The following is a 20,351-nucleotide window of genomic DNA, read 5'->3' as shown; positions in this document are numbered from 1 at the left end:
GGACTTTATCATAAAAGTGTATACCCTTAAAGATATTATGTATCTTATGCAGCCTACTAGAATTAATTTCAAGCAATCAATTTACATCATTTATTAAAATATATATACTACTACTAAATACAATTCGTCCATTAATACAATATTTTAAAACTACTTTAAAATTCATAAATTCGAAATATTTTATTTTATTTGCCAGTACTTTTTATTACGTAAGCCGTTGTTTCTAAGTAATTGAATACATATAAAACCTCTTTTGTTTAAGATTTCTATAGTTGAACAGAAATGTTTTGGGTTACCATTCGTTTTGCAACCAACTTTGCAAACAACTTTATATAAACCCGAAGTTTTGTAAGAGTGTTGTTCATGTATTTTAAAACAAATTCTTTATTTTGAATTGACATTTTCGTTTAATAGTGCTTCATTTATACTGAAGATAATAATACTAGAACTGGTAACAAGCAAATCTTTTATTTCTAGTATTATAATAATTAAAATCACTATTTAGAACAAGATAGTGACTTGATTTCGGTGAACGAATATTAAATTTTGGTAATTAATGTACTCTCAATAAACAGTCATAATATTTGTTACCAAGGTAAGATCATGGATAGCTTTGCAGAGCAAACATTATATTAATGTCAGCAGCATGACACCACAGAAAAATGCCATACGTCATGTTGAAAATAACTGAAGTACACTAATCTAGTCTTAGAAACATTCGTGTACTCTTTAATCTCTTCAGGGCGTATGGAGCAGAGCTGAGTCTAGCTACTAGTTGTACTGGAGAAGACCGTAGTGTCAACAAGTTTTTAACTCAATTATAAGTACGTTTGTTTTAACCTTAGCCGTGTTTGGTGTAATGAACCGTTAATACTTACATACAAAGACCATATAAAAGAACTTGATTTAGAGACTTTGGAAGTTATTAAGGATCTTGGTGTGACTTTCGATATAAAAATGATTTTTCTTCCCCATTTAAAAAACATAGTAAAACTTGCTTCTAAAATTCTCGGGTTTGTTAGACATAACACAAGAAATTTTAAAAGCTTAAAATTAAAAAAGCTCCTTTATTTCAGTCTAGTTAGGAGTATCTTAGAGTATGGTTCAGTTGTCTGGCGTTCTCACTATGCTACGCACATCCTAAGACTGGAAAGTATTCGGAATTTCTGTGGCATGTGGCTTTTAGTGCCGGTAAAGCCAAGAAAATTTCTTCTTACAAAGAAAGGCTGGCCATCTTTAAAATGACCACTTTGGATGAACGTAGAGATCTTCTGGATCTTCTGTTTACTCATAAACTATTGAACGGCTTTATCGACTACCCCGAATTGGTAAATAAATTTAGTCTAAGAGTCCACTTCATCCTCCACCACGTCGAACGTTCTTAGGTACCAATTCCCCAGTCCTACGGTTATGTAAAATTTTAAATTCTTATAGCGTAGCTGATATTGACATATTTGCTGATTCCAGCATCATTGGTAATCTTTAATGATGTTATAATTGAACAGTTAACGTTACTGTGTATAACTATGAAACCTACTCATTTATTAATTTAAAAAAGATCTTTAATTCGTATCTTATTCTATATAATACCTAAAAATAATTATTTCTGTGCATGCTGTGTTTATTTGTAAGTAATCACTATTTATAGTTGCTAGTTTTTAGTTCTAATTTTTATATTTGTGTGTATTATTGTGAGTGATTGTAAATAAACCTAATAAATAAATAAATATTTGTTTTTTTACTGTTTAAGTTAAGATTATTCGTCTCAAACCAACCCATTATCTTTCAGAGTGCATTATTCAACTCATCATCAATATCTGCACGTCGCTTTACTTTAAAAATAAATGAAATATGATTAGCAATCAATACGGGCCTATTATCTATCACAAAAGGTAAATTAGTTAATATATAATGCATCATAAGATACATAACAGGTCCCAGTCGCTGTTCAGGCAGTATCTATAAATAAGTTTAAATGTTTTATTAAAAAAATGGCTCTCTAGTAAATCTTACTACTTCACAGCTGAATATCGAAGTAATCAGATAGCCTGGGACCAGATTTTGATAATTTTATAGCGACCAATGACAGTACAATACTGTATATTTTATTATAAAGAGCGTAAAAAAGAATGCTGGGAGAGCTACTTGCGCCGTTTCTTCTCTCTCAAAGCGCAACTTGTTTCCGAAACGGCGGTAGTGTTTGAAGTTATTCGAAAGGAATCAATTGTGAAAAAATAATTGCCTTTTATATGCCGGGTTCACGACGTTGTCACTTAGATGATCACGTCCTAAATTCGCTGAATCAGGAATACACTGAGCAACGAGAAGAAGCTTCACAATCACCCAAACCAAATTGTTACCTACTTTTGGAAGTAGGTCTTCATTTCTTAATATCGCGATTGTTTTTTAAATAATTGTTTTACAAATGGCCAGTCTATAAACTTTCAGTAAGCCCACAAATTAGTCTGTAAGCTTTAGAAAAGCATGTGACTGAAATGAAAATTGTATTTCAAATTAAAATACATATTTATATCCATAAATTGTTTATAATTTTTCAAAGCTACCATAACTTCTAAAAAGTATATTAAAAGAGTCCGATCAGTTAGAGCAAACAGTAATTATAAACGTAATAATTTTTTAGAATTATATTATTTACTGTAAACTTTCGCCTTTATGAAGCCTTCACTTCCGTAGAGTGGTCATAACCAATTACCGTATTTTTTATTAATTTAATAGCAAATGTTGGTTAATTCTGCCCAATGAATGTCTTGATTAATTGACAGATTGTGGAACGAATTATAATACGCAATACCGCTGTTCAGCAGACGGTTAGCAAGAGCCTCAATTCTACATTGATTTTTGATGCACGTGGCCGTCCGCGTGTGATTATAAATAGCTATAGGGTGTGAGTGAAAAATAATGATAAACTCGCTGTCTTCGGCATTCGAAGCAGCAGCCCCAGCACCAATTGACGTAACTTGGACATGAGGAGGAGCCAGAGTGTCGACGCAAGTCGCGTCCAATACCAGCGCCCTTCCCCGTGCCCAAGCCAACAGCGTCATTACATCAGGACGCTTGCCAGCGCGGCGGGTAATACCATTTGGCTCTAAAACAGCAGGTATATTGTAATTGTATAACATTTCCGTTATGTGTGTGACTGAGAAAGATTTGCAAAAATATAAAAACGTTCAATGGGAATTTCTTTCAACAGATCTTTTCAAAGCATTATCATCTCTTCATCAATACAAAGCTTTCCAATTTGTTATTTTTTTTTTACTTAAAATCAAATGAAACCATTTTCATTTTGAGGATTAATAACTTAACTTGGTGTTGTTGACTTATATATAATTAAGAGGTTCTCTTATCCTAAAATAATCTTATACTAAGTAGCTAGATTGTTATACGATTTAAAAGATGGGGTTGGAGTTTCTTATCAGTTCTTCTCCCCATGACAAAGTATCTTTACGAACCGATGTAGTTTCGTGACGTTTTCCAAGTGTTATTATTATATATGTTACTAGCTGATCCAGCAAACGTTGTATTGCCGATATTAAAATCGCGATATAAAAGTAACTGTTGATCGTGATCGGTGAAAATTTTAAGTTGTATGTATTTTTTAATGTTGACTCATAATCAAACAAATTTAAAAAAAAAGTCAAAAAAATATAAAAAAAATATGGCGTGGACCACCCTTATCATTTAGGGGGATGAAAAATAGATGTTGTCCGATTCTCAGACCTACCCAATATGCACTCAAAATTTCATCAGAATCGGTCAAGCCGTTTCGAAGGAGTTTAACTACAAACACCGCGACATGAGAATTTTATATAAAAGATTGTCACTCCCTATACACAAAAATCTTCAAAGAAACAATAATTATGAAGAGCATAATTTTACACATATACTTCTTGTTTACTCATTCATAAGATTTTAAACAGAAAATTCTAACTATGTGTTAGTTTGAATTTCCCTTATTTAAATAGAGACAGTCACTTTGAGTAGTCAACAGCTAGAACTAACCACTGTAAAAAGACAATTTGCTTTGAGGGACGCAAGATGTCAATATTTAAGATTTTCCTATTACCGAGGGTAGGGAATAATTAATAATCCCCAATAAAGTATAATTTAAGTACCGAATTATTATGTAATATTTTAGCCGTTTTTTTTGTGTGGGATGTTTTATGTCTTTGCTGAAGTTAACACTTTTCACAATATTAACTTAACATTGTATTGCACTATGTGTAAAAAATAACCTAATCGTTTATTGATAAATTGTAATTTCGCATAAAAGTGTCATATGTTTTAATAAGAAAAAAAATATTTAAACCGAAATTTATTGGTGTATCGTGTGATCTAGTACTCTAGTGCATCCTTTGCGAAAAGTAAACACCGCCGCCCACATTCTCTTGCAACACCAGAGGAATCACAGGAGCATTGCCGGACTTTAAGGAAGGTGTGCGTGCTTATTTAAAGGTACACAAGTGGTATCGTCCCGGAAACACCGCACAAGGAAGCTCATTCCACAGCTTTGTTGTTCGTGGTAGAAAGCTCTTGAAAACCACACCGTGGAGGGCCGCCACACATCACATCAGATGGTGGGGATTATATCCTAACTTGTGGCGTGTCGTGCGAAGGTGGAATTCGGCGGCAAGGATCAGGTTAAAGATCTCTTCGGAACACTCCCCGTGATAAATGCGGTAGAAGACACACAATGAAGCGAAATCTCTACGCAACGCCAAGTGATCCTTGTGATGTGATCATCACTGTCCTTACACTGTCACAATAGTCTTTAGTACTTTCAAAAACGGTGAAGACCCAACCTAACACCGCGTTACTTATTTTATTCCCCACAACTTTATCTATATATGACAGGGAGTTCCTTGAAATCTTCTTGAAACCTTCTCTTGAAAAATGAAGGTGAGATTCGGTGATAGGAATTATAATTACTGGTTGTCAAAAATAAAAAAACAATACGTTGATATATATAATTTTATTAGAAAATCGAAACGGTTGATACATATCATCTTATATTAAGGATGACATAAAGGAGTCTCTAAATATAGACGCTACAATGCTTAAAACGAGGCTCCAATCGAGTAGAAGACTATAATTGAAGTATAAATTTGGTAAGGAAAGTTACATTTCGTATGAAAACAAGACTTTAAGATATTACTTATATGTAAAATAATGTAATGGTTGGTTATACAATTTTATATTAACGATAACATAAAGGAGTCTCTTAATATAAAACGAGGCTCCAATTAAGCAAACGAGAATAATTATTGATGTACAGTCAGCGTCAAAAAGATATTGACATCCATTGTATTGAAAAACATGGTAACACCCATCGTTACCATATACATCGATTCACCGAAAGTGACCAAATAAATAGCGTCATATAAAGAAGTCAAATATACCGGGACACAGTAAACGTCATAAACGTAGAAACAAGCAGTGTTCAAAAATATGTTCAAAATATAATCAAATTTTAATCCTATATACTTAATCCGAAAGTTCATTTTCCATAAATGTATCCATATTTTTGAACACTGTGTGTTTCTAAGTTTTTGACGTTTACTGTGTCCCGGTATATTTGACTTCTTTATATGACGCTATTTATTTGGTCACTTTTGGTGAATCGATGTATATGGTAACGATGGGTGTTACGATGTTTTTAAATACGCTATATTTTTGATGCTGCCTGTACATACATTTGGTAAAGGATGTTACATTTTGTATATTATTACATATTTGTGTAACAATCGTCTTTTTTTATTTTTTGTTGATAATTGAATTAAAATAATATAGGGTTGGTTATATAATCAAGGCTTTTATATCTATGTAGCCATCTTTTAATTTTGTATGACTTTAAGAGAAATATGTATTGTGTCCACAGCCAGCATGTTGCCAGCGGTGCAGCTGTATATTCCCTCGTCTCTTTTCGATATATTTTTGAGGTTATAATTAAGAGGACCAATCGAGTTACCACTGAAAAAAATGTATTAAAATAAGACATACATACAAATATCTCATACATTTTTTTTCTAATTTAATTTTTGCACTATACAATATAATAAGTACTTTCCCAGTTAAATAAATGTATTATTATAAAATTTATCTATTAATATTTCTGACAATGATCAGGATAATGGGAGATAGTCTACTGTAGTTACCTAATAGTTATCTACCGAACATGGATAAAGTAAGATATCAGTATTAAGAATTGGGGGCTAAGAGTAATAAAACTTGTCGGACCTCATTATAACGCTACCATTTTATTGAAGGATGATGCATATTTTCCATACAATTTATAAAAGTTTCTAAACCCACATAAAAAGTCAATAATTAAAATATGCGAAATATAATAAAAACGTTATCCATATCAAAGGGTACTAACAATACTCAAACAATTAGGTCACAGTGGCGTATTGTCAAATGTTTCTCATACAGAAGGTTGCAATAATCGTCCAAGTAAAGATAATTATTAAAATTATAAATATCTGTGAAATGGAAATATAAAAAAAATCTCTGAAAAAGTAGTTAAAGTTATAAATTCATTGATTTAATACATAAAAAATTATAAACGGTTTACTGTTAACGTCATTCGTTAGTATTAGCAACCTAGAAATTTCTCCTGACTAGATAGTTAGTTTTGAACGGGTCGTTACTAAGAGTTGATCTGACCTTTACTCGGGAAACTTAAGATGCAAGAGCGAGCGAGACCTACTTGGGACATGGAGCACCCCGGCCGGACGTGTTGAGTGGAAGGGGATGGTGAGGGCCTTATTGAGCGAGAAAAAATAAACTGTTTTCTATTAAGTTCTCGAAAATTATGCATTACCCCATACCATATACCTCCCAAGCCCCAAATACTTTTTTATATAGAAGACCGCTCCAAGCTCAGCAACAAAACGAGAAAGCTCATTTCATAATGTTGTTGTACGAGGAAGAAAGTTCTTTGAAAACCCTCACTTTCTTCGCGAACGCTAGACATTAAATGATAAGAATGATATGCTAGTTTGCGACTCAGGTTAAACAGCTCTTCGGAATACTTCCCGCGGTAAAGGTGGTAGAAGATACACAATTTAGCGAAGTCTCTACACAACGTATAGTCAATATCATCTATTTAGTAATTATTATGACGGGTACTCGCGATAGACATTTTAATGATTTGTAGCTGATATTTCGATCCAATTGCATGAATCGTGGTTGCGGCGGAACTGAACAAATTATTAAGATATAATATATCGTGAGTACCTGTCAATATAATTACTATGTTAAAATTCCGCGATGATAAATGTTTAAGTAACATATAACATGTATATAATTAACAACTAGTGGACACAATGATCAACATACATTCCGACGACTGGGTGCGAGAGGACTCTGAGTGGGAGAGAGCTAGAATGTGGGTTAGCAGGAAGCAGTCTTTCGTTCTACTGATGGCCTTCTGTTTCTTCGTAACCATTTTGGCTTTATCCTTAATAGGATAATAAGATGGCCGCGAATTGGCAATCCATCCGAGAGTGGACGAGGCATTTAGGGAAATGTATACTTACTAGAACTAGGTAATACAAATTCAATACTTACGTAGTCAAAAGAGTAATATTGCCATTAGGAGACATGAACTCCCACCTTGATGACGGTACTGGAGTTCCTCGTTCAACATAGCACTCAAAGTTTACATCTGTTCCCAAAGGCTGCGTGATATTCTTAATAAGTGGAGGTTTAATGTACGGCGAAACTAAAAGAAATATCATGAAATCATATATATTCTTATGAAATGGTGGATATACTTGTCCACGAACCATCTGAACACCGCCGAGATTTCTTCCAACAATAGGAGATTGATTGGAGTAATATGGCTTTAAGGTAGGTATAAGATTCATGCGGTCTTTTAATCTGCTTATTATGATGAGTACAAACACGCTTTGCATTATTATCTATACCGGAAAAAAAGTGTAACAATCCGACGTGCCAACGCAATGCTGATCCTGAGATGACAATATACCATAAACAAGACCAGAGGTGACATCAATATACAACAGATGGCTAAGATATTAAGTTTTGACTCGGGTATTGGACGATGATTGACCAGGAATCAAGGTCAAACAGAAAGAGGTAAAAGACGTTTAATAATAAAACGTCTCACCTGGTCTACAATTAAGCGTATCGTTTTAAATCTCTCGAAATTAGCCGGCTAAAAAGAATTATAAAATAGAACCCATTGCGTCTACACTCTAAACGGAATAATACGTGCATACAGATTAACCGCTAATAACTGTATCCTTCCCTCGAATATATGCGAAGGGAACTAATAGGTGGTCGGGTAACGGGTGCTTCTTGTGGTGCCAGGCCGACCTGTTATAGTTAACAAATCATTGTATTTGTTGGATGCAATTACAATGCAATAATCAAGATCATCGTATTCACGAAGCATCCTTACACAAACAATGAATCCAAGCTCCACAAGTTGATGCGTCCAATATACGATAATTTATATTTAAACTATATCCAAAAGATATCTCCAAATATTAAGTTATTTGATTTAATACGGCATATTTTCAAACCATATTAGCATGAATATTATAATATTATCTATTCAAATTACTATTTACAAAATTACTAGTTTGTTGCATGTGGTAAACTTTTCCTACTAACCGCACGGTTAATGAATACCAAACCCAAAAAGTGAGGATGTGTGTATTGTGAAGGTCGGAGACGGCAGTAGGAATATAATTAGCCACAAACATTAACAACACCATCATTGATTTACAGTTTCATTTTGAAGGAACTTACATTAATGAACAATCAAAATTAGGAATTCTATTTTCTTTTCATGTGAATATGATACTTAAAAAAACGAGTACTATGTAATGTAGGAGACATTCAGTTTTTGCCAGAAATTTTGTTCGGCTGTTCAGTTACCACCAAGTGACCAATTACTTGTAGGGTATCAGTATAATGTTATTTGTAAATACATTGATTAAACACTTCGCGCGTGAATTGGAACTTGTCGTAAGTTACCTCGCAACATCATTATAGTACCTGACTACTTCTGAGCTGTTTTTTTTCATAGCTTCATTGACTCTGAGCTGAGAGTCATTAAAGCTATGTGTTTCATAATAAAGAACTTTCGTTCTACTGGCCGTCGATACATACGTATAGTCTTTTTCTTTTGTTTGTTGCCTTTAATTTCTTATTTTTAGTTACCAAAGGACGCGCTATTAGATCTACGAGCATCACATTACATGGCACTTTTAAAACTACTCGGGTTATGGTCATGAAAAAAAAATAGATTAGTAAATTACCTAATCCTGTTATAACCACTGACGCTCCCAGTGATCTTGATTCAATATTGTTGTTAATCTCACAGATATATTCGCCTGTGCTCTCAATATCCATATTCCGTATCACCAACGCATGGTTTTCCGGCTCAAACTTGATATTATCATTTTCTACAACTGCGGTATTGTTATGTAGCCAAGTTATTTCCGCTCTCGGATGTGCGTCTACCTCACAGTATAACCTTCCTTCCTCCCCGTACTGAACTGTTATATCTGAAATATATATTACATATATAAAATATTATTATAAAGCTCACTGTGTCATTTAGTTTTGTTTGTTTATACTTTATTTTATACTTCCAGATGTACTTGATTTTTTTTTGTATGATAGATATAGATATAGGTATCTAGGATTAATATACCTACTAATCTCAACTAACTATGCCTAAAAATAACACACAAATACTCTTATATAATTTATACGTCTAGACTCTATATAGTCTCTAGCTGACAACTGATCAAAACAGGCCAGGAAAAGTGCCAGTTTAGTGTGCGTGACAAGCCACGTCTTACACTCGCGACTTGTATAATACCGTGTGTCAGTGTGCGTGTATTGCTAAAATAGTTCTAAACTTAATATTTTCGACGTTTCACAGCTGTCAGAGTCTATCTAGACGTATAAATGATCTATTTTAAGCAAATACTAATATTGAAAAGATGTAAGTTTGTGAGGCTGTAGGGGGTAACCTCTGGATCTACTGAACAAATTTTGAAAATTCTGTTACGAATAGAAAGCCTCAAGTATCATAGGCTACATATTTACCCGAAAAAGGAAAATACCTTTTCGTGGTAGTCGGATTTGCAAGGTAAGATGGAGAAAAAACGGTCGAACGGAAACAGTTCTCACGAATGCTACCTTAACGATCATAAATATAATATGATCGTTTAAATATGCTTGTTTCCCTGCGAGATCGAATCAAAAATGAGGAGATCCGTAGGAGAACCAATGTTACCCACATAGCCCAGTTTGTTGGTTTGGACAGATGGCCGTTGGGGCAGTAAAGTCCTCGAATGGCGACCACGTATCGAAATACGTAGTATTGCTAGGCCCCCACTAGATGGACCGACGATCTTGTCAAGATTGACGGAAAAGGTTGGATGAGGGCAGCGCAGGACCGATCGTCATGGCGATCTTTGGGGGAGGCCTTTGTCCAGCAGTGGACGTCTTCCGGCTGAAATGATGATATGCATGTGGCATCATTAGAACAACAATTAATATGGTAACACTGGTATGTGCACTGGTAACAACTAGTAACAAATAAATCAATGAACATACCTGAAGGCGATTTCAAAACCTTAAAGGTATTCGTTCTGTTAACAAACAGTTTAATTGACACTGCATCGGCACCCATAGCATTCTCTGCCGTGCAGGTTATGATGGAATTCCTCGTAGCATTCGCAACATTGGCATAGGTCAGGTAAACAGACGGGATCTCAACAAGTACACACTGAAATAAAAATGAAAAATTATTATAATATAAAATTATAAAGAACATTCTTAATTGTATTTTGATATTTAAAAATATAACAATGATTCATGAATTTATATTATTAAGTCAACAGAATACAGCAATGGGTCGCCCAACAGATCACTATAATAATAATAATAATGATAAAAAAAATTAAAATCATTTATTTCATGCACACCACCCATTTAAATTAATAAGACACGTTATTACAGTATTTAACAAAAATCAATAATAGGCTGTATAGGTCTGAAGCCCAAGCCTAATAACAATGTCGTAAGATTATAAAAAAAAAGCGGCGTCAAACAGGTCTTGTTTTTTCGTGCGTTAATTAATTTCTTAAAATTTGCTAAAATTGTTAAAAATGTCCATGTTATACTACTGTTTTATTTCCTCGCAATCGAAATGAATAGCAGAGTTTATAACTCGTCCACAAAACCTTTTTAAAAATGGTTCGTTTTGTCCACACGTTGTAAAATCTATTATTTTAGTTTATTAACTTCGCTTACATGTACTGCAGTTAAGTGATTTTCGGTAACTAAGGCTTTGCTCTTGGCAGATGCTCAAAATAATTAATGCATATTTTATAATTACTACACATGTATTAAGCAAACCCTTATTCAAGTTTATTCATTTTTCGCTTTAAGTATTTAATGCATAGAATGTTTTAACACACACTTTTTTGGACGAATAATTAATTATTAAGCTAATTAATGATGCATTAATTAGTGAATCGCAAGTGCGCAGCGCGGGCAATTAATTTTGGCACATTTTAACACAAATTATCTTATAATATATATTATGCTTGATATATTTAAAATCACCTTTACCTGTTCTGCGTTTACAAGTATTAATGCAAGTACCATACCCGCCGGAATGACGTCATGACGCGAGTTGCAAACTGAAATCGTGCGGGTTCTTATTACCATTTACTTACTTGAAATGGAAGAGTGTTGCCAATATCGTCTGTCCAAATAATACGCGGCTTAGGAAAACCTGTGACCTTGCAGGCAAAGGTCGTACTATCTCCGAAATCAGCCCAATTCATTTCGTGACCGATGAGTTGTACTACCGGCTTCATCCATGCTGTTGACTTACCTACAAATATGAAACTTTTACATACATATATATGTATGATAAAAGTTATTATATATATATATATTATATTATTTGTAAACATTCTAAACACCCATCCAGCACAGAGCCCCGACCTGATGAGAGGTTTCACTTTTACCAATTGCGATGAGGCAGTGATAGAGTTGAAATAGCACGTAGAAAACATGCCTTCAGATCTGTAGTCCTACTGATTAAAAAAATCGTTCGATCGCATGAAAAAATATTTGAAATGTGAGTATGGAGAAAAATGAGAGTATTTTGAAAAGCAATAAACATAGTATTTTGGTTATAATATGTTGTTTTTTTAAGTTACGAAAAACTTTAAGTGTAACCTGCGTATAACAATAAAAGCAACCGATCATGTGCGTTTTTGTTATTTCTTATTATAGATTATAGTAGACGATACACATTAAGACATAGACAAGAATTTATTTCTGGGAGAAACGGTGAATGAATCCCTCCCTATAAAGTTTTTAAAAATGATATTTATATCATAAATTTGATGTTCTACAAAAGTAATATAATCATTTGATATTATACAGTTGATACAGTTTAACGAATGTTATCAATATAAATTGAAAAATGTAGTTTTAAAATAACCTGGGTCTTGAGGCTTCACTGGTGGAGTAACACCTTCTATAACAGTTTTGTTTTCTTTGTGTCTCGCAGTTATCTAAAAACACATATAATATTACATTCATGCAAACTATTTCTTAAAATTTAACACTAACTGAAAATATTAAAGTTTTAAATTATGTGCTTTGTGGTTCATAATTTAATGTGTTGAGATGAGGCCTTAGTGTGTATTTTCGATGATGTGAGTGTTCAAGAAAACTATTACGGGAAAAGGGACAGTTGCCCTATTTTCCCGGTAATTATAGACCGGCTAATTGAAGGAGGAATTTGCCCAATACTATTACAAAAGGACTCGCTACTCGCCTACGTTCATTGGCTTTGTCAGCCGTCAGCTTGACGTCACCGTACGAGCGCACTTCAACTTGCTGAAACTTGTTCACTCTATTACCAAATATATAGTGTTATATTTCTGGAATGTTGATTGTACTTACAGATAGTTTAAAGGTCTTTCCATGCTCAAAGATATTATTGGCAACATAATATCCTCGGGTTTTATCCAACGCCTGGTACTGCAAATGTATCTCCTCTCCAGTTTTAGCTATTTGAAGTTTTATTGACGTTAATTCCAAGTTGGCGTCCAATATTACCAAAATGTAACAGCTTATTCCTGCAATAAAATAAAATATGTTAATAATTTCGTGCACATTAGTAGTTACTAGGAGGCGTGTTTGATTTATAAAATAATTATTTAAGTGTACTCAAAATACCTGGTATCGGTGCCTTGGATGTCTCATCTAAGCTTCTTGGTAGTTTTGATGAAAAACCAAATTCTACGTGTATTGCACGACGGGTATATATCGTCACCATACCATAGTCGACTCCTGTAACTGCTGCTTTGTATTCACCTTCGGTTAGTTGTTGCATTATTACCACCTGGAACAGACAGGTTCAAGTTAAGACAACAATTATTATATAAAAAAGATATATAAAAAGTGTGTACGCAATTGTGTCCTTAAAGAGTGTGAACTTGAATATGTTTGTCATATTATAATACTATATATTTTTTTAATTTGTTAATAGTGGAGATAAACATGATGTAAAATCGTACGTTGTATCTTTCAGTACGTTACAGTCGAGTGAACTCTCTAATATCCCTCCCACTCGTGATAATATTAAAGTGCACTTTGGACTCACTCAACGTGAGACTAAATTGCGTGAGATCAAATTTGTGCACTTTTTTGTGTCTTTCAATTGTTGAGTTTCGGTTTGAAATGGTTAAAGAAATGGTGTTTTCTGTTTTATTTTTCCTCTTTTGTCATATCATTGCGGCCTTCTTAATGATCTTAAGATATTATAAGATTGTTGAATACATTATACGAGTATAAATATTACAAGAGTGAAACGCGATTAGAATACAAATTACTTGTATTTATTTAGTAATACTAGTTATTTTTACTCAAAATAATAATATTATCACAAAAATACAAAATGTAAGTTGCTATTGTATGGTTTTGCGTGCTTGTTCTGTTTGCACTTACTATTGATTACTACATAGTTAAGCCTTGCTTTTCCTTTTATTAACTTTTTTTTTTTAGTTTGTGAAGTTTAAAATTTTGTTTTAGTGTTAATGTACTTAGATTAAACTGGAGCTGACATGTAACATATAAAAGACCCTGAATAAATAAAGAAAAAAAAAAAGTTAAGCCACGCCTATATCATTTCAATCTAATTTATACGCAAGCCTAAAAGAAAAAATTACAATATGTTCGATACATACACAAGCAGTACTAGTGTTGATGATTCGCTGAACGTCCATCTTTTCTCCAAGATGATTTATTATTTCTATGTCTGGATGATCTCCAGCTACGCTAATCATCATATCCGTGGTATACGTATCAACAGCAAACTGTGAAAAAATATATTACAATCAGTTTTGTTAATATCAAACATCATTTAGCTATATAAAAACAAAGGTATAAATAAATTGCCAAACAAAAACATTAAACAGGCAGGTTTTTTTTGGGAAGGGTGGTGATGGCCAAGTCGGAAACTACTAGACTTAGAGAAAAGTCGTGAAAGGAGTCATGCACTCAATTGATAAGAAACCAATAACTGCAAATTTAGTTTTTTTTAATTTCTTCAACTTTTGACGAAAATCGACCCGAATGATTTTTCAAAATTGAATACACCTGTATTATTGAACTAATGGACTCTGTTGCTGACAAGGATCAAGACGAAATGATATTATGGAAGATTTAAATATTAAGGTGAATATTTTTTTTTTGCTATTTGTTTATGGTTACAGTTAAGTAGTACTACCCTTGCGTTCATTTAATGTTACCAATTTACGTTCAACTCTCGGGTTAGTTCGTGATGCCGTGGATGTTCAAGATGATAGCAATACTCCATATGTGGCCAGACCTGCGCTTTGTGGAGCGTTAGAATGTGGACCAGCATGGATCTTGCTATGCCTTGCTATACTTATGACGCCCAGCTTCTTCAAAGCCAGTTTGGCTTTGCCTTCCAGGTGACTGATTCAAAGACCGATACTAGGCGAGGTTTTACGAGAATTGTTGTCGAAGAGCGGTGATGGACGAGTTTGAACCTGAAGTTCTATTTCGTGGTAAATGTGGAAATTTCTTCTGGTTCCTCTGGAGGTGAAATGAACAAGGTTCATATTTCCCCTTATCAATAGAGGACTTGATATTCGACACAAGTATCTCTCGACACTGGTCGACGATTTCCCGAGAGAGATCTGCATGGCCCGTGTATACGTACGTCACCAGTACTGTAGTTTTTGTAGCAATGTACGTTGGTGGCGTCCAACATAATATGTTTGGTATGTATATAGTTTTGAAAGAGAGTTAATGTGCCCGACAAATGATTGGTATCTTTTTTTTATGAAAAAAGGGACGAGCAGAGCATGACGTTCAGCTGATGGATACTGATACGCCCTGCCGATTACACAGTAGTGACGCTCAGGATTCCTGTGAAACCCCAAAAATTCAGAGTGGCACAACAATTGCGCTCGTCACCTTGAGACATAAGATGTTAAGTCTTATTTCCCCAGTAATTTCACTAGCTACGGCGCCCTTCAGATCGAAACATAATATGTTTACACATTACTGCTTCTCGGCAGAAATAGGCGCCGTTGTGGTACCCATAACCTAGCCGGCATCCCGTGCAATGAGACTCCCACTAGTAAAATATCTGGTGTCGAAGTGAAGTGTCTCCTGTAAGCTGATGATCAAGTTATTTTATCATCATCCGTAAAGGAACTTCATGGTAACAATTTTTATCAGCCACTGGGAAAGAATGGAATGAAAGTGAAAATGGAATGAAAAACGTGAGTTAGATGAAAGCCATGGTTTGAAATGAATGTATTACAATACAATTTAAAAATAAAAATTATTAAAAGTAAACTTACTGAAATATTTTTTCCCCTTAAGAAATCGTATTGAGCGTCTACCTGATTCCACTGTGTTTTCACGATTTCCTTAATGTATTTAAATGCCTGAAATACCATTGTAACATTAGTTATATTAAACAGATATGTTTTATAATATTTAATTTACAAAACAACTCATCTTCAATAACTACTTACATGACGCAAACTTCCCAGATCGTAGAGAATCACTGAACCCCTACAGTTTTTTGCTACGTCATAGTAAACAGCATCTATTGGGTCTGTCGGCGAACATTTTCCAGTTAAAAATATGAGCACCTAGAAATTCAATCAAAATTAAAAATAAAATCTGTAACTTGACTTCTGATTTGCAGAAGTTAGTTAGGTTAAAGAATATTGGAAGTTATAATTTAGAATTATTAATCTTAAAAAAATTTTACCTTTTGGAAGTCTATATTTATAGATAGACTCAGTAGTAGTGGTACTACAAGCAATACATACATGTTGAAATAAATTCAATTAACTGGTATTTAAGTGAATAATAACCATGCAGAGGCGTTGGTGTCACAATAGGTTGTACAATTGTATCTCACCGCTAAGACCGCGGTTCGATCCCCGCACGCCACGAACCAATGCGTTTTTATGGTTTTCGAATTCATATGTACGTGGGTACCTTCAAAAAAAGCGCGTACACATTCCTAAAAGGCCGGCAACGCTCTTGTGATTCCTCTGGTGTTGCAAGAGAATGTGGGCGGCGGTGATCACTTAACACTAGGTAACCCGTACGCTCGTTTGTCCTCCTATTCCATAAAAAAATATATGTACGTTTATTTGACGTTTTAAAAGGTTAGCAACGCTCTTGAGATTTCCATGGTGTTTATTACAAGAGAGTATGGGCTCGTATGTACTCCATAACAAAAATACAGATAATCATCGCTAGCCCTGAAGAAGACCACGCCACGAATTATAAATAACTACTAGGAATTAATCTAGTTTTGCCACAAAAACTTAATTAGCTGAATAGACTTATTTCATCTGGCGCTTTGCACCCCCATAGTGTCTGATATGATATTTATCTTAAGTCTTTTCCATAGAAAAGGATGGCTTTAGAATTGGCAATCAGTCGTTTGACGCGCAAAATTCCTCAAGAATAATAGGCGAATAAGGATCACAAGTTTTTTTAAATGGTGGAATGCTTTAAAGATACATCACGTTCCACACTCCAAATGCACACATTAACATCGTTGTTCGAATAAAACATTCGGGTGACGTAACTCTTTAAACATTAGAAATAATGGTTGGAAAAGAATGTCTCTTGCTAAATGTAAGATGTAGTTACAACAAATTAACATGGCCTACACCAATACGATAGTTTAATGATTCAGTTTGAGTTCTGTACTAGCAAAATTATACGCAAGTGACATAGTGTGGTTGGTGCTACAATGATTGTTCTTCTTTTTATGTGTCAAAATTTTACCAAGCGGATTGAGAATTTAAATACTGGAATACTAGATACAAGAGCTAAATTTATCATTTGAATTGGACGTTATTTTTATGAAAAACTGAAACATTTTATAACCCTTAAAAAATATAGTAGGATAAAAACCCATGGGAAAAGTTAGAGAATATAACAAAAAATGAAAGGAAACATCAATTACGGGTGATCTGAGGTTGTGTAGTGGAAAAATGGGGGGGGGGGGGGGGGTTAAGGGTAAAAAACGGTTAACATCGATTATCGGCGACACTACAAGTCTCAGTTGTAATAAAATGATCGACAACTTTTTTACACTCTTTTCACGTAGCTTCAAAATTATGTAAAAAATTTCAAGAACCACGTTTTTGGTTATTTATTTTTATCTTTTCCCCCTGTTTCACTTCCCGACCTCAGATCGCCCGTAATTTATTTTACCTTTCATTTATATAATATTCTCTTCCTTTTCTAATGGCTTTCATGCTACTATTATTTTTTTTACTTTTTTACTTTTTATTTAATTCAAAGGCTTCCGCACTGGTCTACTAGTTATATTAGTAGCCAGTAGGAAACCAATGAATACAACACACTGAGCTCGTGAATGTACCCCGGGCATTATGACAATTTGCCTGTGCACAACCAATTTGCGTAGAATAGTACAGCTTATTAGCTAATTCCAAACGTTTTTATATTCATATGAAAATGCAGAGAGAATTGCAGGCTTAAAAACTTACCTGACTTTTTTGAATATCGCACATATTTGTGATTGTTTTGATTTCGTCAATATCTTTAGTTCTGGGTTTAGCATCGGTAAAGACGTAGATGTGGGAATTTGGTCCACTCCGTTCTAAGGCCATTTTAATAGCTCCAAGTGACTCTTCAGGACAATCATTTTCTCCTTTTTCTTCAAGTAGGTGGACCATATCAAGAAATCCGCTGGTTGTTTCATTAATTGGTGGGCCCACCTCTGTTGAATATTTAAAATAATAATTACAATCACATAAATAATAACCATCACTATTACTAACGTTAATTTAATCAAAACAAATCTTATAACAATATTTACAATACTACGACTACATAAAATTAATGCTATCATTACGTGGAAGCGTACCAAGAATACTGGCAGCATTACCGCGTTGGATAGCAAGGCTGATACCATCGTATACCATCACTATTATTTTACAAATAAGAACCGTTCATTGTCTATATATATCTTCATATATATAAATTACGTGACACGTTGTTTGTCCACGATGGACTCCCTAAACTAATGAACGGATTTTAATGGGGATTGTGGTGGTGGTGGGATTGTGGTCTTCATGGTGTGCTGTTTAGTCCAACTTGAGTGATAGGATAGTTTTTATTTTGATTCGGGACCCATAATTATAATTATTATAATTATTATAATTCTTGATGTTTTGAAATATTATTGGCAAATTCGTCTAAAACAGTATTTTTTTATCATCTACAGAACAACGTCTGTCATATGGTATATATACATATATAATGAAAATGGTCTTTGTTTGAGGCTCAATCACGCCCAAACCACGGATAGTATCGACATGAAATTACCACCATTGGATACAAATTGAAGCGGGCGGGAACGGCTACTATATATATATATATATAGTGTACAATTGAACTACCTCCTAAATGGCTGGGCTGATACAGGCCAACGTCTGTCCGGTCCGCTAGTATGTATTGTTTGTTAAATAGTTTGACAGTAAACGATACTGGCCAGCGACGACTTGTTATACCTCATTCTTTTGAAATATTTTATACAATCGAGACCTTCTCGAATAGTACTTTCGAATTAGTCGATTGTACTTTAATTATTACGTTCGAATTGAAGGGCTAATAAGTTGGATAAAAATCGATTTATAACGTATGCCGTTTTATTTGCCAAGTCGTATTTATCTGGGTACTTAAAAAAGTGCACAACAAGTTTAAATCCCTAGTATGGTTGTAATAAGAAAAAAAATCCTTGAGGAGCGCGGTCTTGTGCAACGTCACAAATACAGGTGATGTTATTTATGTTATTTTTGTGTCGCACATGTTGGCATCAGGCCATGGGTGATTATGGCTGATAATAGACATGAATTATTAAAATCTATAAAATATAATTTAATTCACGACACTGTTTGTAATGCCAAAACAATAGAACAGGAGACACGCTTAATAATAATAAACATCCATAAAAAAATATTGATTTACCGACACTATCTGTATTGTCATTACTTTTGTAAATTTTTGGCAACATAATCGAACTTTACTAAAAGCAAATGAATTTACATTTTCCTTACGAACTTAGCAACAATTTAATTAAAAACAGAACAAAAAGCTCATTAAATATTTATAAGAATATATATATATCAAATATAGTACTTACCAGGGTCTGCAAATGGAAGCAAGATGAATTCTACATCGAAGTCTTTAATTGAATCAACCGTAGCATTGATGTTAGATTTTATTATTGAAATTTCGTCTGTCATGGATATCGTAGTATCCACCACAAAAACTAAACTTCTTTTGCTGAGCACGAATGGCACAGCAATAATTGTTAATAACAGAAATATAAACAGTAATCTAGACATTGTCAACTTATGTGGGCTGCTGTCTAGCTAATGAAAGCCCTCGAATAAGATGTGCTTTATATAGGGTATATATCTTTACCGTTGCAACTGCTATCCACTGCGTGATTAATTATAATAATATGCCATTAAAATTATCAATATTTATTAAACTGTTTGTTTCAATATCTGTTGTTTTCGTTCGTAGTATTTTCACCTCGTTACTCATTGAATTATTGCGTGGAGCTTTCCAGAACAATGGACAAAGGGTACTGTATGTATGTTCATATATATAGGATAGAATGAGTAACAGTGGGAGGCTCCTTTGCATAGGAAGCCGGCTAGATTATGGCTACCACAACGGTGCCTATTTCTGCTGTGAAGCAGTAATATGTA

General features: G+C 34.0%; 1 protein-coding gene across 2 annotated transcripts; it reads right to left on the bottom strand.

Moving 5' to 3' along the window:
• Positions 1-4,975: 4,975 nt before the first annotated feature.
• On the bottom strand, positions 4,976-19,999 carry LOC126978806 (hemicentin-1-like). Of its 2 annotated transcripts, XM_050827887.1 has the most exons (13): positions 19,775-19,999; positions 18,117-18,349; positions 16,110-16,229; positions 15,933-16,019; positions 14,283-14,411; positions 13,273-13,438; positions 12,997-13,172; positions 12,530-12,602; positions 11,751-11,911; positions 10,624-10,795; positions 9,312-9,560; positions 7,591-7,744; positions 4,976-5,988 (listed from the first exon to the last, which is right to left on the bottom strand). In XM_050827887.1, the coding sequence occupies exons 1-13, from the start codon at positions 19,977-19,979 to the stop codon at positions 5,853-5,855; spliced, it is 2,061 nt and encodes a 686-aa protein (XP_050683844.1). In that variant the 5' UTR covers positions 19,980-19,999; the 3' UTR covers positions 4,976-5,852. The 2 variants fall into 2 exon arrangements, with proteins under 2 accessions (XP_050683844.1, XP_050683845.1); XM_050827888.1 differs by lacking the exons at positions 14,283-14,411; positions 15,933-16,019; positions 16,110-16,229; positions 18,117-18,349; positions 19,775-19,999 and adding an exon at positions 13,614-13,644.
• Positions 20,000-20,351: the final 352 nt, after the last annotated feature.

The sequence above is a fragment of the Leptidea sinapis genome, chromosome Z, assembly GCF_905404315.1.
Source record: "Leptidea sinapis chromosome Z, ilLepSina1.1, whole genome shotgun sequence".
Classification (NCBI taxonomy): Eukaryota; Metazoa; Arthropoda; class Insecta; order Lepidoptera; family Pieridae; genus Leptidea; species Leptidea sinapis.
The sequence above is the reverse complement of the archived record's forward strand: the minus strand, read 5'-3'. Positions and strand labels throughout refer to the sequence as shown.

Bases quoted from the DNA above. Each gene is read 5' to 3' on its own strand.
- LOC126978806 (XM_050827887.1), bottom strand. From the start codon at position 19,979: ATGTCTAGATTACTGTTTATATTTCTGTTATTAACAATTATTGCTGTG. The intron at 14,412-15,932 runs GTAAGTTTACTT...ATTTTTTCACAG, and splicing joins TAAGGGGAAAAAATATTTCA to TTTGCTGTTGATACGTATAC. The intron at 5,989-7,590 runs GTAAGTATTGAA...CATTTTTTTCAG, and splicing joins AATATTACTCTTTTGACTAC to TGGTAACTCGATTGGTCCTC.